The following is a 23,698-nucleotide window of genomic DNA, read 5'->3' as shown; positions in this document are numbered from 1 at the left end:
CAGACCCTCAGGGTCATCCCAGGAAACCCAGATCAAGTGTACATAGGAAACTCTTCAGTAGCCGGGTGCAGAAATAGACATGGACCAACCTTGAAGTTGTGGGCCTTGATTCTAGTGAAATTTCCAGAAAACAACTGACTTCAATAGCATTGGCATAGGCGTGAGGTAACATTGAGCTTGGCGAACGGGTCGTCACAGAGACAAGGGTGAAGGAACTCGGTCCGGTGGTGAAATTAATTCCTGTGTGAGGGGACGTGGTTAGATCCATGTTGGACTCCATGAATTTACTAGCATCCAGTGTGGTGTTGTGGGGGGAAACAGACAGTCCTAAAGTAACCAGAGAGAAGTGCAGGAGGGAGCAGTGTGCAGGAAAATGTGACATGAAACCAAACCATAACATGCATGTAGCGTTCCACAAAAACTGTGCGAGTTCTTCAGTAAAGAAATATTAAACGTTATCCTGGACTTCGTGTCTGAATTTGTCCTGACGAGGAGAAGCTGCAGTGTCCCTAGTTGCACTGTGGAGTAGGCAGGAGTGCAGCACCGAAGAGAGACGCTGCCTGGAAGCAGGGGCTCACCCCTGCCCACGACTACAGCATCCTGCCACCCTCGCAACACCGCATCATCCAACTTTAGTGCGGTACCAACTGACAACAGAAGCAGTGGCAAGAGGAGCAGGCACTAATACAGATATGTGACACCCCTACAGCAGTCGAACTGCTCGGATCCGGGGTTGCTGTGGCTCGAGGGTCTCTGGACCTGGGGGCTTGCGGCCACTCAAATGTAAAGGGAGTATTTACAGGGGATGAATGTTGCAGTAAAGGGGAGTACCGCCGCTGCCAAAGCGAGTACCGGGGCAGATGGTGTGGGGACAGCTAGGTGTCAATCGCTCCGCAGGTAGGGAAGGCCCCGGACAGTGGGGATTTGGTAAATGGGTGGCTTGGCCTTGAAAAGCAGGGTGCAGGAGTCAGATTACACACTGCAGTAGTCATGGTGCTGGATTAGGTGGAATAAGCAGACACTTACACAGATCGTAAACCAAAGTCTCTAGGCACCACAATCTCTACGGGGGGAGCCGGTCGAGGTCCCGCTCCCACCAGTGTCACTTGGTAAATCTGGAGCTCTGCCTCCATGCACAAATTGATTAACCGTTGTGGCCCCTCAGCTTGAAGCTTTTGGGGCCCCGCTACCCGTGTGTATGGCAGTTGTGCTTTGATGGCTGGTACTTGGTATTTTAGTGGGTTGTGTAGTTTGGAGAAGCCTATCCCCCGCGTTGTGCTGATGCCTTCAATCTCTGAGCTCTTGGGGAAAGTTCATAAAGAGACTATCCTCCACAGGTTAATTATCAAGGTGCTTGAAGCTCTTCCCTGATCTAGGGTCCTGTACCCCGCCGTGCTGTATACCGGCAAGTTAGTTTGGGCTTTCTGGTGCTGACAGTCCTACATGACGATGTCTGTCGCACCTCTTTCCAATGTCCTTACTACCGATCCCCGACTCTTGTGGTCACGGACCACCATCTGCGACCAAACCTGTCACCTCCCTGGGAGCTCCAACCCCCTAGCTCCTCACTCTTTGAGGGCTTACTCTCAACTCTTTGGCTCCCCTCCCATCAGTCTGCCTGACCACTAGGTGGGCGGCCCTGCCCCAACCTGACCAACTTACTGTTGTGTCTGTACAGGTCTGGTGTGCAGTGTGGTTGGGATTTGTAGTGCGCGTGTTAGTGACACTGTTGATGGGAACAGTTATATATATAACAAAAGTAAAACAGTCGCACACCATAATAACAAAAGATTTCAAATACTAATAGCAATCTAGAAAAAAGTTTTTTTGAGGTATTTGGTATATTAGAATGGTCATTTCAATACCTGCCCAGCAGCCACATAACGGCTACCTCATTATGCTGGGCCCTACTCTATACTGCCTTTGTCTGGGCTCCTAAATACCTACATGTAAAGGCGGCGAGAGACCCCCCCGTCCATAAAAAGTTAAACACACCTGGGGCAAATGGGCAAGGTGGAGGCTGTTTAGCCCTGTCATGATTTTAAGGGGATAGTGTGCACACCCTTATAATGGGTTGACGATAGAGGTGCAAGTATCGGGAAGATAATCCCTGGAACGAATATATAATAATACTAGAAGGTGGCCCGATTCTACGCATCGGGTATTCTAGAATTTACGTATTGTGTAGTTCATGTATGATTTTTGTTATATATATAGATGTTGTTGTGTGTAGTTACCAAGTGTTTGTGTAGGGCGCTGTACATGTTCTGGGTGTTGTCTGGGTGTGGCGGGGGGTGAGAGCGGTGTTGTTTGTGTGTTGCGTTGTGTGTGTTGCGTGTGTTGCGTTGTTTGTGGAGCGCTGCGTGTCTGTAGCATTGTGTGTGTGTTGCGTGGTTTGTGTGTGTTTTGGGGGGAGGTATGTTTTGTGCAGTGTGTGTGTTGCGCGGTATGTGCATATATTTATGTATGCCGCGGTGTTTGTGTGTTGGGTGTTGTGTGTGTGCAGCGTTGTCTGTGTGTGTGGGTGTCTGTGTAGGGCGGTGTTTGTGATTCCCAGTGTGTGTGTGTTGTGCAGTGCGCGTGTGTGTGTGTGTTGGGGGGAGGTGTGCACCTCCCATCGTGCTCCATCCCCCATGCTGTGCACCCCCCATCGTGCTCCATCCCCCATGCTGCGCACCCCCCATCGTGCTCCATCCCCTAAGCTGCGCACCCCCCATCGTGCTGCATCCCCCATGCTGCGCACCCCCCATCGTGCTCCATCCCCCATGCTGCGCATTCCCCATCGTGCTCCATCCCCTATGCTGCGCATTCCCCATCGTGCTCCAACTCCCATGCTGCACACTCCCAAACGTGCTCCATCCGCCATGCTGCGCACTCCCAAATGTGCTCCATCCGCCATGCTGCGCACTCCCAAACGTGGTCCATCCGCCATGCTGCGCACTCCCAAACGTGCTCCATCCGCCATGCTGCGCACTCCCCATCGTGCTCCATCCCCCATGCTGCGCACCCCCCATAGTGCTCCATCCCCCATGCTGGCCGCAGCATCAGCCTCTGTGCCCGCAGCATCAGCCTCTGTGCCCGCAGCATCAGCCTCTGTGCCTGCAGCATCAGCCTCTGTGCCCGCAGCATTAGCCTCTGTGCCCGCAGCATCAGCCTCTGTGCCCACAGCATCAGCCTCTGTGCCCGCAGCATCAGCCTCTGTGCCCGCAGCATCAGCCTCTCTGCCCGCAGCATCAGCCTCTGTGCCCGCAGCATCAGCCTCTCTGCCCGCAGCATCAGCCTCTGTGCCCGCAGCATCAGCCTCTGTGCCCGCAGCATCAGCCTCTCTGCCCGCAGCATCAGCCTCTGTGCCCGCAGCATCAGCCTCTCTGGCCGCAGCATCAGCCTCTCTCCTCCCAGCCTACCCCAGCCTCAGCCTCCCCCAACATCAGCCTCTCTTCTCTCAGCCTCCCCCCTCCCAGCCTTCCCCAGGATCAGCCTCTCTCCTCCCAGCCTCCTCCAGCACGCCGTGCTCCTCTGCCGACACTCACAGATCCGATCGTATACACTCACACACACACCCACCCACCCGATCGCATACACTCACACCCACCCACCCGATCGCATACACTCACACCCACCCACCCGATCGCATACACTCACACCCACCCGATCGCATACACTCACACCCACCCGATCGCATACACTCACGCACACACACATTGACGATATTACACATAGGCGCTCATACTCACAACATCCGGAGATACCACATGCTTCCGGCCATGTGATCCTCCGGCAGGTCCTGAAAGCTCACAGCACAGTATCGCCGCCGAGAAGCAAGCGATATCCCAGGATGTTGTGAGTGTGTGGATGTGATGTGTGTGTGAGGTGTGTGTGAGAGTGTGTGTGATCTGATGTGTGTGTGTACTCACCTGGGGCTCCGTGTCAGTTGGGGGAATGCGTGCGGGGGGCGGGGCCAGAGCGAGCGTGCATTGCGTGAGGGGGCGGGCCCTGCAGAGAGCCGGGGCGAGAGGCCAATCCGTGTGGGGGGGGGCGGGGCCATGGCGAACCCAGCGGCCAATCAGCTTTGTGTCACCGTAAGGACACAATTTTGGAGCATGACAGACAGACAGACAGACAGACAGACAGACAGAATAAGGCAATTATATATATAGATACTGCAATCTCTTAGTTAGGAACTAAACAGACTAGTTTATAAAGTGGATGCTAATTTTTTTATTGCTTGATTAAGACAAAAAAGTCAGATGACTGGACATAAATTGCAACAATTGAAAAACGTTTTGGTCCTTTCCTGGACCTTGGTCACATATCGCTAGGAAAAACAAGAAGACAAAGAACAATCACCAACGGTGTATATAAATAATGATTTACATCCATATGCAAGGCAAAAAATATTTATATATTATACAATGCATGACAAATGTATGAAAAAAAGTCCTGTAGGTAATGGTATTTTTATAAGCGTAAATATATAGAGGTACAAGTAATTAGTCTAAAAGATCCATATAGAACATATTGTAAAGATTAATGGAGGAGACAAAGAAAAAGAGAGAATTGGATATGATTCTTACCCAGCTTATTTGTATGCTTAAGGCCTCTTTCACACGTCCGTGTCTCCGGTACGTATTTGGTCCGTTTCCTCATGTACCGGAGACACGGGCACACGTAGACCCATTAAAATCAATGGGTCTGCGATCACGTGTGTGTTCTGCCATGGAACGTGTGTACGTGTTGAGCATACGTGTCCAAGTGCTCCACACGTCAACTGGTTCGTTTTTCTCCGGCATCACGGGTGTCACACGGAACGCAAACGGACCACATGATATGTGACCAAGGTCCAGGAAAGGACCGAAACGTTTTTCAATTGTCGCTATTTATGTCCTGTCATCTGAATTTTTAGTCTTAAACAAGCAATAAAAAAAAATTAGCATCCACTTAATAAACTAGTCTGTTTGGTTCCTAGCTAAAGGGGGCTTTACACGCTACGACATCGCTAATGCAAACTCGTTGGGGTCACGTAATTTGTGACGCACATCTGGCCGCATTAGCGATGCCGTTGCGTGTGACACCTATGAGCGATTTTGCATCATTGCAAAAACGTGCAAAATCGCTCATCGGTGACATGGGGGTCCATTCTCAAAAATCGTTACTGCAGCAGTAACAAATGTGTTCCTCGTTCCTGCGACAGCACACATCGCTCCGTGTGACACCGCAGGAACGAGGAAGCTCTCCTTACCTGCCTCCCGGCCACAATGCGGAATGAAGGAGGTGGGCAGGATGTTACGTCCCGCTCATCTCTGCCCCTCCGCTTCTATTGGGCGGCCGCTCAGTGACGTCGCTGTGACGCCGCACGGACCGCCCCCTTAGAAAGGAGGCGGTTCGCCGGTCACAGCGACGTCGCCGGGCAGGTAAATATGTGTGATGGGTCTGGGCGATGTAGTGTGGCACGGGCAGCGATTTGGCCGTGTCGCACAACAGATGGGGGCGGGTACCCACACTAGCGATATCGGGACCGATATCGCAGTGTGTAAAGCCCGCTTAAGAGAGTGCGGTATATTATTATATATTATATATTATATGTCATGAAGCACTGTATTTGGGTTGAGAAGTCAGTTTGCTGACAGGTTCCCATGGTATGTAATGGGTTAACAGTTGTTACCTTTGTTGTTTTAATTGAAATTATAAGAAATGTATGGGATGTACGTATAGTCTCTGTAATGGGCAAATAAGGAAACGACATTCATAACGTGTTGCATGAAATATCGCATGTGTTATTATTTTGTGCCACAAGATGGCAATCTAAAAGTGCAAATATCTTCCACAGCCGTCTGAACTCTGCCGCTAGGTGAATCAATTAGATGGTCCCCACCTATTTACTGTAAATCTGAATCACACTGTGTACAGGAAGGATAAGATCCCCTCACTGCATTTCTTATACATCAGCTCACGATTATTTAAAACGATCTATACCCAAAAACCAGCAGCCCCAGCTCCGAGCCCCAGCCCCTGCTCCTGCTCCTGAGCCCCAGCTCCTGCTCCGAGCCCCTGCCCCAGCTCCTGCTCCTGCTCCTGCTCCCAGCCCCTGCCCCTGCTCCCAGCCCCTGCCCCTGCTCCCAGCCCCTGCCCCTGCTTCTGAGCCCCAGCCCCAGCTCCTGAGCCCCAGCCCCTGCCCCTGCTTCTGAGCCCAGTCTGGGTCTTGTATTAATCCTTTACAACACTCTCTCATATAATTACATTCTGCAGCGACATGAATATAGTGGCTTTCAATTTACAGTTTAAATGACTTTGAAAACCCTCAAATGTAAAATATAGGACAATTTATAGAAAAAGTGTCCCACTACATCAGATATAAATCAGCCAATGTGTGACAGGGAAATATCAATGCTATTCACATATTTACTGCTAAGCCATACTGTATAGACAGGCTAAGAAGTCTATAAAGCTAAGGAGCACACACAGATTGTACATTGATTTCACTACGCTTATATATACAGTATATATTAGCTCTGATTAATGTCACATGTATTTATTAAAGACAGACAGACAGATAGACAGATAGATAGAGGAAAAGATAGAAGGATGGATGGATAGATAGAGGGATAGATAGAAGGATGGATGGATAGATAGAGGGATAGATAGAAGGATGGATGGATAGATATAGGGATAGATAGAAGGATGGATGGATAGATAGATAGATAGATAGATAGAGGGATAGATAGAAGGATGGATAGATAGATACATGATAGATAACTAGATAGATAGATGGATAGATAAAGGGATAGATAGATAGATAGATAAAGGGATAGATAGAGGGATAGATAGTAGATAATAGATAGATAACAAATAGATAGATTGATAGATAGATAGAAAGATAGATAGATAGATAGATAGATAGATAGATAGATAGATAGATAGATAGATAGATAGATAGATAGATAGAGGGATAGGTAGATCTAACTTTGTTTTGTAATTGGGATAGTCCATTGTGTTTGTATCTATACATTTTTAGAGGACATCTAAAAATCCTAATAAATTCAGCTATCTCTCTATCTATCTATCTATCTGTCTAGCTATCTATCTCTCTATCTTTCTATCTATTATCTATCTATCCATCTATCCATTAGCTATCTATATATCATCTATCTATTCCTCTATCTATCTATTATCTATCTATTATCTATCTATCCATCTATCCATTATCTATCTATCTATCCCTCTATCTATCTATCTATCTCTCTATCTATTATCTATCTATCTATTATCTATCTATCAATCTATCACATATCTAATTGTACTATCTATTTTCTATTTAACTAATGTATATTTATCTATCTCTATGTCTATCAACTATCTATACATCCATCCATTTTTTCTATCAATCTATCACATATCTATCTAGATATCAATTATCTATCCATTATCTATCTGTCAATTATCTATCTATTTATTATCTACCTATCTATCTATATCTCTCATCTATCTCTATTTATCTATCTTCCTACCTCTCTCTCTCTCTCTTTATTATCTATCCATCTATCTACTGTACCTATCTATCTATCTACCCTTCTATCTATCTTCTATCAATCTATCTATCTATCCATCTATCTACCTTTCTTTCTATCTATCAATCATCTATCTATGTCTCTATCTCTCTCTCTCTCTCTCTATCATCTATCCATGCATCTATCTATCCATTATCTATCTATGTATCCATGTATCTATCTATCTATCGATCTATCTATCTATCTATCTATCTATCTATCTATTATGTATATATATTATCTATCTATTTTCATTCTATCTATCTATCCATCTATTAATTATCTATCTATCTATCATCTATCTATCTATCCATTATCTATCTATCTATCTATCTATTATCTATCTATCTATCTAGCTATCTATCCATTATCTATCTATCTATCTATCTATCTATTATCTATCTATCTATTATCTATCTACCTATCTATCCATTATCTATCTATCTATTATCTATCTATCTATCTATCTATCTGTCTATCTGTCTATCTATCTATCTATTATCTATCTATCTATTATCTATCTATCCATCCATTATCTATCTATCTATTATCTATCTATTATCTATCTATCTGTCCATTATCTATCTATCTATCTATCTATTATCTATCTATCTATCTATCTATCTATCTATCTATTATCTATCTATCTATTATCTATCTATCTATCTATCCATTATCTATCTATCTATCTATTATATATCTATCTATTATCTATCTATCTATCTATCTATCCATTATCTATCTATCTATTATATATCTATCTATTATCTATCTATCGTATCTATCTATCGTATCAATATATCTATCTATCTATTATATAATCTATCTATATATCTATCTATCATCTATCTATCTATCTATCTATCTATCTATTATCTATCTATCTATTATCTATCTATCTATTATCTATCTATCTATCTATCTATCTATCTATCTATCTATCTATCCCTCTATCTATCTATCTATCTATCCATTATCTATCTATCTATCTATCTATCTATTATCTATCTATCTATCCATTATCTATCTATCTATCTATCTATTCATCTATCCATCTCTCTCTATCCTCCTTTCTCTCTGCAGCCTGTTCCTCCATGGCAGCCCCCCTGTGCCCCCTCTGCCCCCCTTCTCCATGCCTGTGCCCACACTCTCCGAGCTCTGGGCAGAGGAGACATCTGCAGGAGGCTCTGTCCTGGTGCTCATGTGCGGAGCTGCTATTTTCTTCTCTGCATTTGTTCGCAGTCACATTCCCACCTGTCACCACACGGGGTAGGCAGGACACATTGTGATGGTGAGGCTTCAGTGGCCAGGCTGATCAGGGGAGCTGTCTGACAGTTTAGCCCTGAGTGATTGTGTGAAATTGGAGATTCTCAGCCAGAGGAAGCTGCTGCTGCTGCTGGGACCTGCAGCAGAAAGAGCTGGGGTCGGGGCTTGGAGAGAAGATATAGGGCATTTGTCTCAGGTGTCTGCCAGCTAGAAATCACTGCTAGATATCAAGTGAAGAGGCAAAGGGCAAGTAGTGAAGGAGCCTGTGTGGAGAAGCTGCTGCACTTACTCTGCTGTGTCCTGCACTCTGTGGATTTAAGGATGGATTTTGCCTCATCAATCTTTATCAACTTGATCACCCTGCTCCTGCTTAATAACACAATCACTGTGGTGGCAGCCAGTAAATGTAAGTATCCATTGTTTCCTACTTTCATGTGTGCTAATGGGATGTGGCACATTGTGCTCTGTCCAGTGCTGATCATGTAGGAATATACAGAAGTATTGACAGTGAATTCTCCTGAAGGATCAGTACTGTACTGAGGAGCTCACTAGAGGCTGTGAATACCAGCACTGCATGGCTGGGTGCAAAAGTTTACATGCAGCTCTAAAGCCTATATGTCTAGCCCACTACTTACTCCAAAATCCATACAATGTGGCTAAGCAGATCTCAGGCATAATATGTTACTTCTAGTAATTAGCAGTCTGATAATGAACCCTGAGCCAGAGCTGCTGGAGATCATACACATTACCTCACATAGCATAGCCATACCCTGGATGTATGGTACTTGTAGTGCTGCTGGGCTGGAGCCAGGTTCTGTGTAAGCCTGAGACCTGGATATATGGTACTTGTAGTGCTGCTGGGCTGGAGCCAGGTTCTGTGTAAGCCTGAGACCTGGATATATGGTACTTGTAGTGCTGCTGGGCTGGAGCCAGGTTCTGTGTAAGCCTGAGACCTGGCTATATGGTACTTGTAGTGCTGCTGGGCTGGAGCCAGGTTCTGTGTAAGCCTGAGACCTGGATATATGGTACTTGTAGTGCTGCTGGGCTGGAGCCAGGTTCTGTGTAAGCCTGAGACCTGGATATATGGTACTTGTAGTGCTGCTGGGCTGGAGCCAGGTTCTGTGTAATGCCTGAGACCTGGGAGAGCTCACATGGCATAGTCATACCCTGTATATATGGTACTTATAGTGCTCCTAGGATGGAGCCAGGCTCTATGTAATGCCTGAGACCTGGGAGAGCTCACATAGCATATCCATACCCTACATATATGGTATTTGTAGTGCTGCTGGGCTGGAGCCAGGTTCTGTGCAATGCCTGAGACCTGGGAGACCTCACATAGCATAGCCATACCCTGGCTATATGGTACTTGTAGTGTTGCTGGACTGGAGCCAGGTTCTGTGTAATGCCTGAGACCTGCGAGACCTCACATAGCATAGCCATACCCTGGCTATATGGTACTTGTAGTGCTGCTGGACTGGAGCCAGGTTCTGTGTAATGCCTGAGACCTGGGAGAGATCACATGGCATAGCCATACCCTGGCTATATGGTACTTGTAGTGCTGCTGGGTTGGAGCCAGGTTCTGTGTAATGCCTGAGACCTGGGAGTCCTTACATGGCATAGTCATACACTGGATATATGGTACTTGTAGTGCTGCTGGGATGGAGTCAGGTTCTGTGTAATGCCTGAGACCTGGGAGACCTCACATAGCATAGTCATACACTGGATAGATGGTACTTGTAGTTCTGCAGGGATGAAGCCATGTTCTGTGTAATGCCTTAGACCTGGGAGTCCTCACATGGCAATGCCATACCCTGGATATATGGTACTTGTAGTGCTGCTGGGATGGAGTCAGGTTCTGTGTAATGCCTGAGACCTGGAAGAGCTCACATGGCAATGCCATACCCTGGCTATATGGTACTTGTAGTGCTGCAGGGATGGAACCAGGCTCTGTGTAATGCCTGAGCCCTGGGAGAGCTCACATGGCATAGTCATACACTGGATATATGGTACTTGTAGTGCTGCTGGGATGGAGACAGGTTCTGTGTAATGCCTGAGACCTGGGAGAGCTCACATGGCAATGCCATACCCTGGCTATATGGTACTTGTAGTGCTGCTGGGATGGAGACAGGTTCTGTGTAATGCCTGAGACCTGGGAGAGCTCACATGGCAATGCCATACCCTGGATATATGGTACTTGTAGTGCTGCAGGGATGGAACCAGGCTCTGTGTAATGCCTGAGACCTGGGAGAGCTCACATGGCATAGTCATACTCTGGATATATGGTACTTGTAGTGCTGCTAGGATGGAGTCAGGTTCTGTGTAATGCCTGAGACCTGGGAGAGCTCACATGGCAATGCCATACCCTGGATATATGGTACTTGTAGTGCTGCTGGGATGGAGCCAGGTTCTGTGTAATGCCTGAGATCTCGGAGTCCTAACATGGCATAGTCATACACTGGATATATGGTACTTGTAGTGCTGCTGGGATGGAGTCAGGTTCTGTGTAATGCCTGAGACCTGGGAGAGATCACATGGCATAGTCATACACTGGATATATGGTACTTGTAGTGCTGCAGGGATGGAACCAGGCTCTGTATAATGGCTGAGCCCTGGGAGAGCTCACATGGCAATGCCATACCCTGGATATGTGGTACTTGTAGTGCTGCAGGGATGAAGCCAGGCTCTTTGTAATACTACATTTTGTACATTGCTTGCTGCCAAAATTAGCTTTACGTTATAGTCCGTTGATGGAGAGATTCATGGACTTAGCCATTCACACCGCTAGTAATAATGGAGTGTTTAATAGTAAATTGGGACAGTTTTGTACTGAAGGACATGACATTTGGGATGGGCAGACATCAGCTATTCTGGATACAGGCAGCTAATTCTAACAAGGGACATCAGATGAGCCCTCCTCCTATTTCTACCATCTTTCCTTCATTCATACTTAGAGATTTAATCTACTGCGAGTAACTGGTTAATTCTCCTTAGTCCATATGCAAACCATTTTTGTGCATTTGAATTTACCACTGCAGGCAGCCAATCAAAGTCAAACACAGTAAGTGACATGGCACAGAAAGAGGCCATTGTCCAGAAGCCATTAGGACAATGTGTGGTTGTGGCACCAAGCGGCTGTGGCGCTAGAGGTCACTCTAACAATTCCAGAAGCCCAGGCTTTACAGCACAGGGAATAAAATATTCAAAAGCTACAAAGTGCCTAATACACATAAGAAATTCGAAGAAAAAGGGGCTCAAAGTCATTTTCTGTATACTAGACATAATATATAAATAATTTCTGAAACCACCATTTAACACTGGAAAATAGCCTTTTTCTTATAGTGAAGAAGCATTTTAATCTGAATTTATTTAATAAGAGTGCTGCCATTATAGGATAGCTGGCACTTTATAATGTAGTTTATTATTGCACCGTAGTATATATTAATACTGTGACAGTGAGACCGCACCCATTGTCTACATGTTTACTAAATTAATTGATATAATTTACGAAGATGCATAGGAGCATGATAAAATAGTTGTTTTTATAGATCTAGCATGAAAAAATGCATTATTTTTTAGCATTGGTGACACAGGGGGAATATCCCAGGTATATACATTCAGGTGAAAAGTAATGGCACCGAAGGAGAAAACAAGTTTGGGAAAGCAGCTTCTACTTTGGGAGCTTGTTTTAGCCTCTGACATAGTAAATCAGATCTTGACTGCCTGAATCTGGGTCATGAAGTACAAAAATACATCAGTACAGTGTTGTCTGACCCTAAAAACCACCCACAGCAAAAGGAGACCACTGCCAAAAATATCAAACCAGGTATTAGTCATTAAGATGCTTCGGTGCTTCAAACTTTTGTCGACTCTTTGTACTAAAGTGAAGATATTGATTAGAAGAAGAAATACACATTACACTCCATTGTGTATATTTCATGTAGGCACTTTTCTGCTTTTCTATTGATAGAAATGCTTAAATACTTACCAAATTTTTTTTACTGACACAATTACTCCTTTTGGTGGCAACACATACCAATCTGCTCCTTCCAGTCCTATAGATATTCTCAGCCAAGCAGCTGAAAAGCTGAGTACTAAAATACTCATTGGGATACATTGTAACTTCTACTAGATTTTATAGCGTTAACACACTTAGGGGCACCGGATCGGTCAGTATAGCCAACCAGCGTCTGTCGTGTGTTTCTATAGGGCAGCAATCTTATCTGCTATATCTCCATTTAACAGAAATGGCGTAATCAGCCCATATACATCAATATGTAAATAAAAAATACAAGGAAGGTTGGCTGGATATTGGGATTGTTCACGTAAAAGCTTCTATTAATTATCCGTCAAGTGTTTAGTAACTTTTTCTTTGAAGTCTTTAATTTCTACTAATGTTCTAAGAAGAACTTTTGGGAATCAATGAAGCATTTCTTTAAAATGCAGATGTCAATACAAATCGCCGAAGTACAGAAAGAAAACACCATCAGGATTCTGCTGCTGACCGTGAACTTTATTAGATCAAACCCATTTCACTAGGGTGAGACTCCACCTGGCATTGACTTTGTGCCAATGCCTTAAGAAAACAATTTCTTATATCTTGAAGCTTGGTATGGCTAGTCTGGCTTTCTTTGTATCATGATCTATATTCTTAAAGAGAGGGGTGTAGAACTTTTACTTATGTTGTGTAGACAGGTCATGTTTAGATCAGCAGAAATGAAAGTTGTATAGGCTATAATATCATCAAGTATGAAGAAGGTTAAAATATATATATGTATATATATATATATATATATATATATACACTATATATATATATATATATATGTAGACTCACTCAACAATCTTGTTCTAAATCTTCCGCCAGTGGTAATGAATTTAAGTTGAAGCCCGACTCCTGAACCATGGACTGATGGTAGTTGCAAATGTTAGGAAAAAAGGGGGAAATCCAGGTCCTCCAGGTAAAAATATACACTCTATTTGTTTGATATCAAAATCCATGTTGGACAGAAGAATAAAAATATATCAAACGCATTTCAGACAAATGCCATCGTTCACTCAATGCCCATTCAGTGAACAAGTGCGTATGCCTGAAACGCGTTTAAATATATTTTTATTCTTCTGTCCAGCATGGATTTTAATATGGAATAAATACATGTAAAGTCTATATTTTTACCTGGAGGACCCGGATTCCCCCCATTTTCTCTTACGTCACTAAATATGACTTAGTGAAGATCACCATTACTTGATAACTAAGGGGGGAAATAATTGTATTGTCTTCATCGAGTTAGAGTCTAATTATGGGATCATGATCTACATCGATCCTGCCACCAATAGCTCTATTCTCCCTTTTTTGGTGAGAATGGCTTGAACCTTAAGACCGAACAGTATATTTAAAGGAGGTGTCTATAATTAGCCTTACTATTCTCTTTTTCTCTATTTTTGGTCTTATTGAGTACTTTCATCTATTATTCTTCAAGTCATATGGATTGTAAAAAAAAGTTAATAAAATTATGTAATTTTAAATGACAAGATATGTTCCTTCCAATAACTGATTGAATTCCCCATGAAATATCTATTATGAGGAAAATTCACAATATATGAGCCATTAAGGTGGACACGGAGTCAGCTCAAATGTGGCTGGGTCCGTGTCTGCACTTCTCAGAGACGCATCAAAAAACAAGAGAAACTTAGAGTATATGTGCAAATTACAAAGTGTTTATTAAAGATCACACACGGGACATAACATCACAGATTAAAATCTACCAAGAGAATAAGGATGTATGATGCAACAGTGGGTAGTTAATCACTTCCCAATCCTATTCACCCCTCATCTACCCACAGTGATACAGGTGGATTGACTCAAATAAACAAAAAAAAAACCCTAACATGGGTTTGTAATGGAGTAGAGATGAGGGGGTGATGGGAAAGTTAATGGATAATCATATTAACCCACAACAAGTTTTAAAGTGCAGGTGCACAGGGCCAAAAAAGGTTTCTAGAAAATCATGGGATCCCTGGCACTAGGTAGGAGGATAGCAGAATAATTAAGAGGGATATGGACCTCATGGCGCACCACAATCCACTAAAAAAAGGTGCATAACTATTTTACTGGAAAGGATCAATAATGTGGATATAAGGGGAGCACAAGGTTGGTAAAAAGAGGTCCATAAACATTACCTAAAGTGCTGGTGCAATGGAAGGGAACCTAAATCTGGTCCAACATCAGTACAAATCACCCATGGAGGAACACAGGATCACCACCAATATAGATAATATCACTAAATATGAGTTAGTAAAGACCACCATTTCATGAACACTAAGGGGGAAAATAATTGTATTGTCTTCATTGAGTTAGAGTCTGATTATGGGTAATTGTGAGAAACCTACATCGATCCTGCCACCAATAGCTCTATTCTCAATATTTTGGTGAGAATGGCTTGAACCTTAAGACCAAACAGTATATTTAAAGAAGGTGTCTAAAATTATCCTTACTATTCTCTTTTTCTCTGTTTTTGGTCTTATTGAGTATTTTCATCTATTATTCTTCAAGTCATATGGATTGTAAAAAAAAGTTATTAAAATTATGTAATTTTAAATGACAAGATATGTCCCCTCCAATAACTGATTAAGTTCCACATGAAATATCTATTGTATAGGGCATTTTCTGGAAACTCCACTTTTTTTTGCTCTTTCTTTGTTATTCCTCACCTTTAACTAAATCCACAAGCAAAAAGCTAAAATCACTGACCAGGTGGAGTAGACAGTGAAAACACCTTATTCATTCTCATTAAAAATGTGTATTTACTTTTTCCATTGTGCTTTTATGCTGGTCAGTGTAATAATAAAGTCATCCAGTAGCCAAGGAGTAACTGGACGCTCACAGTCAGATTGCTAGATAATGAACAGTTAATAATAGGAGAAATATTTGCATTGTTCATTATCTAGCAATCTGGCTGGGAGCGTCCATATACTCGTTGGCTACTGGATGACTTTATTATTACATTGACCAGCATAAAAGCACAGTTTCAAAAGTAAATATATATTTTTAATGAGAATGAATAGGGCTTTATCCATCTAATCTACCTGGTTAGGGGTCTAGTTTTCTGTTATTCCTCCTGGAAAACTATTAATATAACCGTGCGTTATAATTCCCATTATCCATAGATTACTCCCACCTAGCCCATACACATGAGAGTTTGGGTTATCAATTTTGTCAATTGGGATAAAGGAAAAATCCTTTGTCTAATCTTTGGTAAAAGTCCAACTGTCCGACCATGGGGTAGTGAGGAAGCCCCTACACATATCAAATGGGCAGCCGGTCTAGCTATGATGACTATCATCTAATGTTTATTGGGCCCTTTAGTCTGTGTGCACACAGTGCATTTTTATCGCTTTTTTTCTATGTGTTTTTTTATGCATTTTTGTCACAAAAGTGCAAGGAAATCCTTATGCCAGCAAAGTCACTGAGAATCCTGAAGTGTAGTGCATATGTTGAATATTTTTTCCTTGCAGATTTGATGTAGAAAATAATCTGTAATATGTCAATTCTTTTTGCAGTGTTTTTTTTCCCATTGATTGAAAAACACATCAAAAACACATAGAAAAACACGACAAAAAAGCATAAAAAATCTGTAAAAAATGGCTCTCTTTTAGGCCTGTTTCAGACGTCCGTGATTCTGGTACATATATGCTAGTTTTTATACCTACCAGAATCACAGACATACGCAGATACATTATAATCAATGCGTCTGTGCACACATCAGTGATTTTTCACTGACCGTGTCTCCATGCAACATACACACGTGTTCGTGATTGCCGCATGGAGACATGTCCGTTTTTTTCTGGCATTACTGATGTCCCACAGACCACACTATGGTGTAATCCGTGAAACATGTACCAGAAAAACACAAACATTGAAAATAAAACTGAAAATTGAAAATTTAAACTCACCTTCTCCAGTGCTGCTTGTCTTCAGCTTCAGCTACCTCTGCTTCAGAGCCGGCTGCTTATAATCATACATATTCATGTAGGAGCAGCCGACCCGGAAGTAGATGCAGCGGGGGTGGAAACACAGCAGAGCCGAAGAGTTCAGCACCACGGACAGCAGGAGCAGGGACAGGTGAGTATAAGACCATGTGCAATCATAGATCACAGATTGCACATGGACAACCCACGTGTGCCATGAACCACGGAACACGGAGGGACATATGTGTTTTTTACACGTCAGTGAAAAACGTCTGCGTTTTTCACTGACGTGTGAAACAGGCCTTAAGCTGCGTTTTTCTGCTAAGAAGTACAGAAATGATGCAGAAATTTCTGCAACCAAATACTTTTTGTGTGCACATAGCCTTAATGGGGCTTTACACGCTACAACATCGCTAATGCGAAGTCGTTGGGGTCACGGAATTGGTGACGCACATCCGGCCGCATTACCGATGCCGTTGCGTGTGACACCTATGAGCGATTTTGCATTGTCGCAAAAACGTGCAAAATCGCTCATCGGTGACATGGGGGTCCATTCTCAAATATTGTTACTGCAGCAGTAACAAAGTTGTTCCGCGTTCCTGCGCAGCACACATTGCTCCATGTGACACCGCAGGAACGAGGAACCTCTCCTTACCTGCCTCCCGGCCGCTATGCAGAAGAAAGGAGGTGGGCGAGATGTTCATCCCGCTCATCTCCGCCCCTCCGCTTCTATTGGGCGGCGGTTCAGTGACGCAGCTGTGACGTCGCTGTGACGCTGAACGAACCGCCCCCTTAAAAAGGAGGCGGTTCGCCGGTCACAGCGACGTCGCCGGGCAGGTAAGTACGTGTGACGGGTCTGGGCGATGTTGTGCGGCACGGGCAGCGATTTTCCCGTGTCGCACAACAGATGGGGGCGGGTACCCACGCTGGCGATATCGGCACCGATATCGCAGCATGTAAAGCGGCCTTTAGTCATATTTGTACACAATCTGATACTATCTCATTAGTGTTACCAGGAGTCAACTGAGTAGTGGCAAGCCCAATTGAAAAGATGAAAACGTACCAAGTAATTGTCAATTTAGGCATCCATTTACAGGAGGAGTAGGAGAGCAACAGCACGATGCCATTCACACCGGTGAAAACATGTTCCGGGATGGTTATTAATTGGGAAGCACAAGTATCTGTACTATAGCTCATGTGGCACATGGGGAATAAATAATGGAGCCACCAATAAATGACGGCAAGTAAAGATCAAGTGATAAATCATAATATTGTATAACTTGTTATTAAATAATGAATGATATGTATTTGCTGTAATTGTAATATTCCTTTAATTTAACTCCTTCCATAGCCAAAAGTAGGCTAATCAGGATAAATTAATTAATCCATTTACTACTGTATAAATCAAATAATGGTTAAAAGGAAGATTTAATCTCATCTTAAAAACCTGTATATTGGTTTTCATAAACTGAATGACTTTCTAAGTATCGTTATGGGATTGCAACTAACAGGACTCAAGAGGAAGAGATTTCACTTATAAGGAGTGGTATTGTTTTTAGAGCGATGTTTGAGACTACAGTCACAATTTGGCCTCAATTCATCAAACTTATCACCAGAATTCTGGTAAAACTGAAAGGTTTCTAAATTTTTGCACAATTTGTAGTTGCTTAAAATAAATTGTGATATTTGGTGACTTTCTTGCACTCCTGGCAGCTCTAATAACTTTTAAGAATGAGTACAGGACTTACCACATATGGGATATGGATGGACAAGTCCCACAGATTCAGCATCATTTATGCAACAAACATGGTACAATTAATAGCCGAAATGTACCTCAGTCTTGCGGTGGTACTAAGCAGCTAAAAAATGCATCAAATTCATTAAAAGGTGCATGTGCCTTTAAAGGGAATCTGTCACCAGATTTGGGGCCTATAAGCTGTGGCCACCATCTGTGAGCTCTTATATACAGCATTCTATAATACTGTATATAAGAGCCCAGGCCGCTGTGTAGAACGTAAAAAACATCTTTATAATACTCACAAAGGGGTAAAAAACATCTTTATAATACTCACAAAGGGGGCGGAGCGGTCTGATGGGTGTCGCTGCTCATGGTCCAGCACCTCCTCCATGTTCAGTGATCTCTGTCCTCCTGCCCAGTACCGCGTATGATTTGTCCGGCACTCTTGCACATGCGCACTGTGATCTACCCTAGTGAGGGCAGAGCAAAGTACTGTAATGCACAGGCGCGAGAAAAGGTCAAAGATAACCCACGCATGCGCACTACAGTACTTTAATCTGTCATCAGCCAGACAGATAAAAATGCGCCTACGCAGGAGCTCAATGGAGGCCTCTCCGTGAATGACGTAGGATGCATCATGCACACGGGGCTGAGCAGGGGGATGGCGATCCCATAAGATGGAGGAGGCACCAGACTGGAGAGCAGCAACACCCATCGGACCGATCCACCCCATAGGTGAGTATTATATAAGTGTTTTTTTACGTTCTACAGAGTGGCCTGGGCTCTTATATACAGCAATCTAGAATGCTGCATCTAAAAGCTCAATGGTGGTGGCCAAATCTGGTGACAGGTTCCCCTTAAATTAATTTGGTGCATCTTACTTTGGCCTTCAGTATATTTCAGTATATTTATATATACCTTCAGTATATTTCTTATAGCAGTAATGCAGTTCCAGTTTCATATGTTCAATGTTCAGAGATATCTTGGTACTTACAGAGTGCTGCTGTATTCCTTTATTCTTCTTATTTTCCCCCTATGTCTGCCTCCTCTGGCTCATGGAAAGTTAAAGCTGTCAATCAAGGAAGAGTAGCGCAGAGCTAGAGGGAAACTAGCAGTGGGGAAAGTGCAATGAAGTGCTCCACCACACCGAGAGTGCAAGGTGTCATGCATTAGAATATATGGAAACAGAACAATATAGCAAATATTATTAAGGGCTAAATCCCTTACACTGTTCTTGGTTTCAATAGTTTGTTTTCAATATTTTGCGCTAATGGACTCCCTGTAATGAGCTCAGGACAATTTATACAGAAATAATACGGTAACCAACAATACAGGTTATTCTCATCTTGTGCAATTATTTTTTATTACGTAACATCACAAAATTACAAAGTATTTGAACATGAGTCTCTGGATAATACAAATTAGTCTTTTTAAAAGGGTTGTATCAGACTCGTAATAGGAGTCAAAGTCTGCTGTCTCCCAGTAATGGTGTCACATCGGTAGAGTGCGTTTTTTATACTGCAGTTCATTTCCGTTCACTTAATAGGGCTGAGTTACAATGCCAAACATGACCTTGTTTCTGGAAAAGTAGCAGACCTTTTATCTAGTACTGGGAATAAAATCATTCTTTAAACAATATATTTTTATTCAATTATAACATACTATCATTCTGTAAAGCATAGAATAATGTAAATGAAATGTGACACCCAAAACACAGGTTGTCTTGGCTTGAGATTAGAGACTGCTGAATTGAGACAGCATGCTGCGTGCACACTCTTACAATTTCTTGGTATTCGCAGTGTCAGCGGTCATGTGACTTACGTGGTTTGCACATTTGTGATCACGTGTCGAGTAGACATATTCAACTTCTCTTAATAGAACAGATTTGAGAGAAGCCAGATGAGACTAGTCACAATGTGACCTTAAGTCTTCGGTTCCACTTGTGCATAGCTTCCGATGTGACAGAAACAAAGTGATATGCTAATGACCTTCTGCTGCGGGTGTGAGTCGAGGGTTTTGCGACTGTGATCTGATTTTGCGATTGGGTCACAATTGCGCAGAAGGGGGAGGGTACTCTTTCAACCTTTTCCTCCATGACCTGTCTTTGCATACATCGCACTGTGGTCGGATGACATGCGAATGCAGTGCAAAGTTTCACACGCATCCATAGACTTGTATGAGAGTGTGTGAGCCAAGACTCGCTGCCAAAGGTAGCATGTTGCCCGCTGTCACTCTTCTGCATTTTGCAATCACATCGGGATACTGTAGACTTGAGATGAGCGGACCAATGGAATTATGGTTCAGCGGGTTCAGCCGGACTTTAGATAAAGTCCTATTCCGGACTCGAACTTGACCTGAACCTCATTGGAGTCACTGATTGGGCAGTTCAGTTCTCCGCCCACATACAGCCAGCCTAAAGGCCCTGTCACACACAAATAAATCTGCAGCAGATCTGTGGTTGCAGTGAAATTGTGGACAATTAGTGCCTTGTTTGTGGCTGTGTACAAATGGAACAATATGTCCATGATTTCACTGCAACCACAGATCTGCCAAAGATTTCTCTGTGCGTGTGACAGGGCCTATAGACAGATCACCTCCATAGAAAGGAGAGTTGGGTTTTTCCATTCTTATTTTTCTGGACACACTGCATCCGATCACGCTGTTGTTACCCCCAGTATGGGTCATTCAAACACTGCAAGCATCTCGCACTGGGCTGAGCGTGCCCGAGCACAATGATGCTCATTCAAGTAGTTAGCATATGTAATGCATCTGACCTCCGAACTCGAACACTGATTTTTTTTTTGTAAAGTCTATGTCCGGTCTTGTTTTGAATATTTCCCAGTGGGCATTGCTCTAGAATCACTGCGTTGAGAAACACATGATGGTGTCTCCGCGGTGTTGGATGTTGATCTCCCTAAGGTCAACCATCCTTACTTATGTAGTCTTCTATTAGGCATTGCTCCCACTAGCCAGTTTCCTACTCCACACTGATGAGGGGCAAATACCTCGTAACAGCTGTCTGTGGATGGACACCATGTTTGGCATAGGTGGTCTCCTTGACTGGAGACTGCCCTTCCCATGGCTGTGCCTTCCTGGTGAAAGACCTGGCTAGTTTCCTGCCAGCGTGGCTAGTTTTCTGCCAGCGTTGAGAAACGTGATGGTGTCTCCGCAGGCTTTCTTGTTTTGAATATTTCCCGGGGGGCATTGCTCTAGAATCACTGCATTGAGAAACACGTGATGGTGTCTCCACGGTGTTGAATGTTGATCTCCCTAAGGTCAACCATTCTTGCTTATGTAGTCTTCTACTAGGCATTGCTCCCACTAGCCAGTTTCCTACTCCACACTGATGAGGGGCAAATACCCCAAAACAGCTATCTGTGGATGGATACCATGTTTGGCATAGGTGGTCTACTTGACTGGAGACTGCCCATCCCGTAGTTGTTCCTTCCCGGTGAAAGACCTGGCTAGTTTCCTGCCAGCGTTGAGAAACATGTGATGGTGTCTCCGCAGGCTTTCTTGTTTTGAATATTTCCCAGGGGGCATTGCTCTAGAATCACTGCGTTGAGAAACACGTGATGGTGTCTCCACTAGAGATGAGCGAACTGGTCCCAGTTCGGCTCGAGGCCGGTTCGCCGAACGGGGGTCCCGTTCGAGTTCGGTTCGTCGAACGTTCGACGAACCGAACTCGAACGTATAGGCTAGAATGGGAGGCAATCACAAACACATCAAAATGCATTATAAATGTACACAAACAGTTAATAAACATTGCCATAACACTTACCGGTCCTCGCGATCCCTTCTGCACTCTGTCTCCTGCCGCTATTCCATCCGATGATCGCTGAATCCTCCCGGTGACCTGCACTGCCAGCAGAGATGCAGGACCTATCGTGACGTCAAAATAGCCATGTGACCAGTCACGTGGCTATTATCTCATTGGCTACAGACTGGTCACATGACTATGACACGTCATGTAGGACCTGCGAGTGCATCTCTCCGGTACACGGTGCACATATGTGTATCGCCGTGTACCGGCGACATGCTCTAGCACACGGTCGACTCCCCATTCCGTTAGGGACCGGCTGACACAGCCGGTCATTAACGGAGATCACCGTTGCCATAGCAACGCAGTTAGCGGTGACGTCACCGCTAACCGCGGCTCCGAGAGCACCGTTGCTATGGTAACGCGTCTGTCAGCGTTACCGCTGTTACCGCTGACAGCCAGCACTGATCACTCACGGAGTGAAGGCTGCACGCTGCTTCCCGATTGTAGTGATGATTGTAGTGAGGATGGAGGTTCCCCAGCCCCAAGTGATGAGCTGGTGAATCTCATCCTCACTACAATCGTCACTACTACTACACTAGAAAGAAAGAAGACAGAAGAGCAGGATCGTGGAGGGCTGACAGGGGGTAATAAAGATGGAGTCTCTAATGTGTCTGTGTATTTATTTCTATTAAAGTATTTTTTCTCTGTGTGGTGTTTTTTTTAACCCTTTATTGGAGATTCTTAATGGCCGGGTCAAACGTGCCTGACATTAAGAATCTCTGGCTTAATACTGGCTGGTAAAACAAAGCCAGTATTAACTCATGATTACCCAACAAGCCACCCGGCTCCAGGGCTGTTGAAAGAGTTGGATACAGCGCCAGATGATGGCGCTTCTATGAGAGCGCCATTTTCTGGGACGGCTGCGGACTGAAATCCACAGCAGAGGCGCCCACAAACCTCGGGCTAACCTGTGCTGCGGATTCCAATCCCCAGCTGCCTAGTTGTACCCGGCCGGACACAAAAATAGGGCGAAGCCCACGTCATTTGTTTTTTAATTATTTCATGAAATAAGTGAAATAATTAAAAAAAACGGGCTTCCCTATATTTTTGGTTCCCAGCCGGGTACAAATAGGCAACTGGGGGTTGGAGGCAGCCCGTGGCTGCCAGCTGTACCTTGCTAGCATACAAAAATATGGCGAAGCCCACGTCATTTTTTTGGTGGGCAAAAAAATTCTGCATACAGTCCTGGATGGAGTATGCTGAGCCTTGTAGTTCTGCAGCTGCTGTCTGCTCTTCTCCATACAGACAGACAGCAGCTACAGAACTACAAGGCTCAGCATACTCCATCCAGGACTGTATGCAGAAGTTTTTTGCCCCCTGAAAAAATTATGTGGGCTTCGCCATATTTTTGTATGCTAGCCA

General features: G+C 43.9%; 1 protein-coding gene across 1 annotated transcript in view; it reads left to right on the top strand.

The window, feature by feature from the left end:
- The first annotated feature begins 8,704 nt into the window (after nucleotides 1-8,704).
- The window catches only part of LOC142245804 (contactin-associated protein-like 4), a 795,990-nt gene continuing 780,996 nt past the window's right edge, over nucleotides 8,705-23,698 (top strand). The window contains exon 1 of the mRNA XM_075318773.1: nucleotides 8,705-9,216. Within this exon, the coding sequence (XP_075174888.1) occupies nucleotides 9,132-9,216 (85 nt within the window). The 5' untranslated portion in view covers nucleotides 8,705-9,131. The remainder of the gene's footprint in view (nucleotides 9,217-23,698) is intronic.

Source organism: Anomaloglossus baeobatrachus, chromosome 1, assembly GCF_048569485.1.
Source record: "Anomaloglossus baeobatrachus isolate aAnoBae1 chromosome 1, aAnoBae1.hap1, whole genome shotgun sequence".
Taxonomy (NCBI): Eukaryota; Metazoa; Chordata; class Amphibia; order Anura; family Aromobatidae; genus Anomaloglossus; species Anomaloglossus baeobatrachus.
Note: the sequence above shows the minus strand (reverse complement) of the source record. Positions and strands in the feature narration are given on the sequence as shown.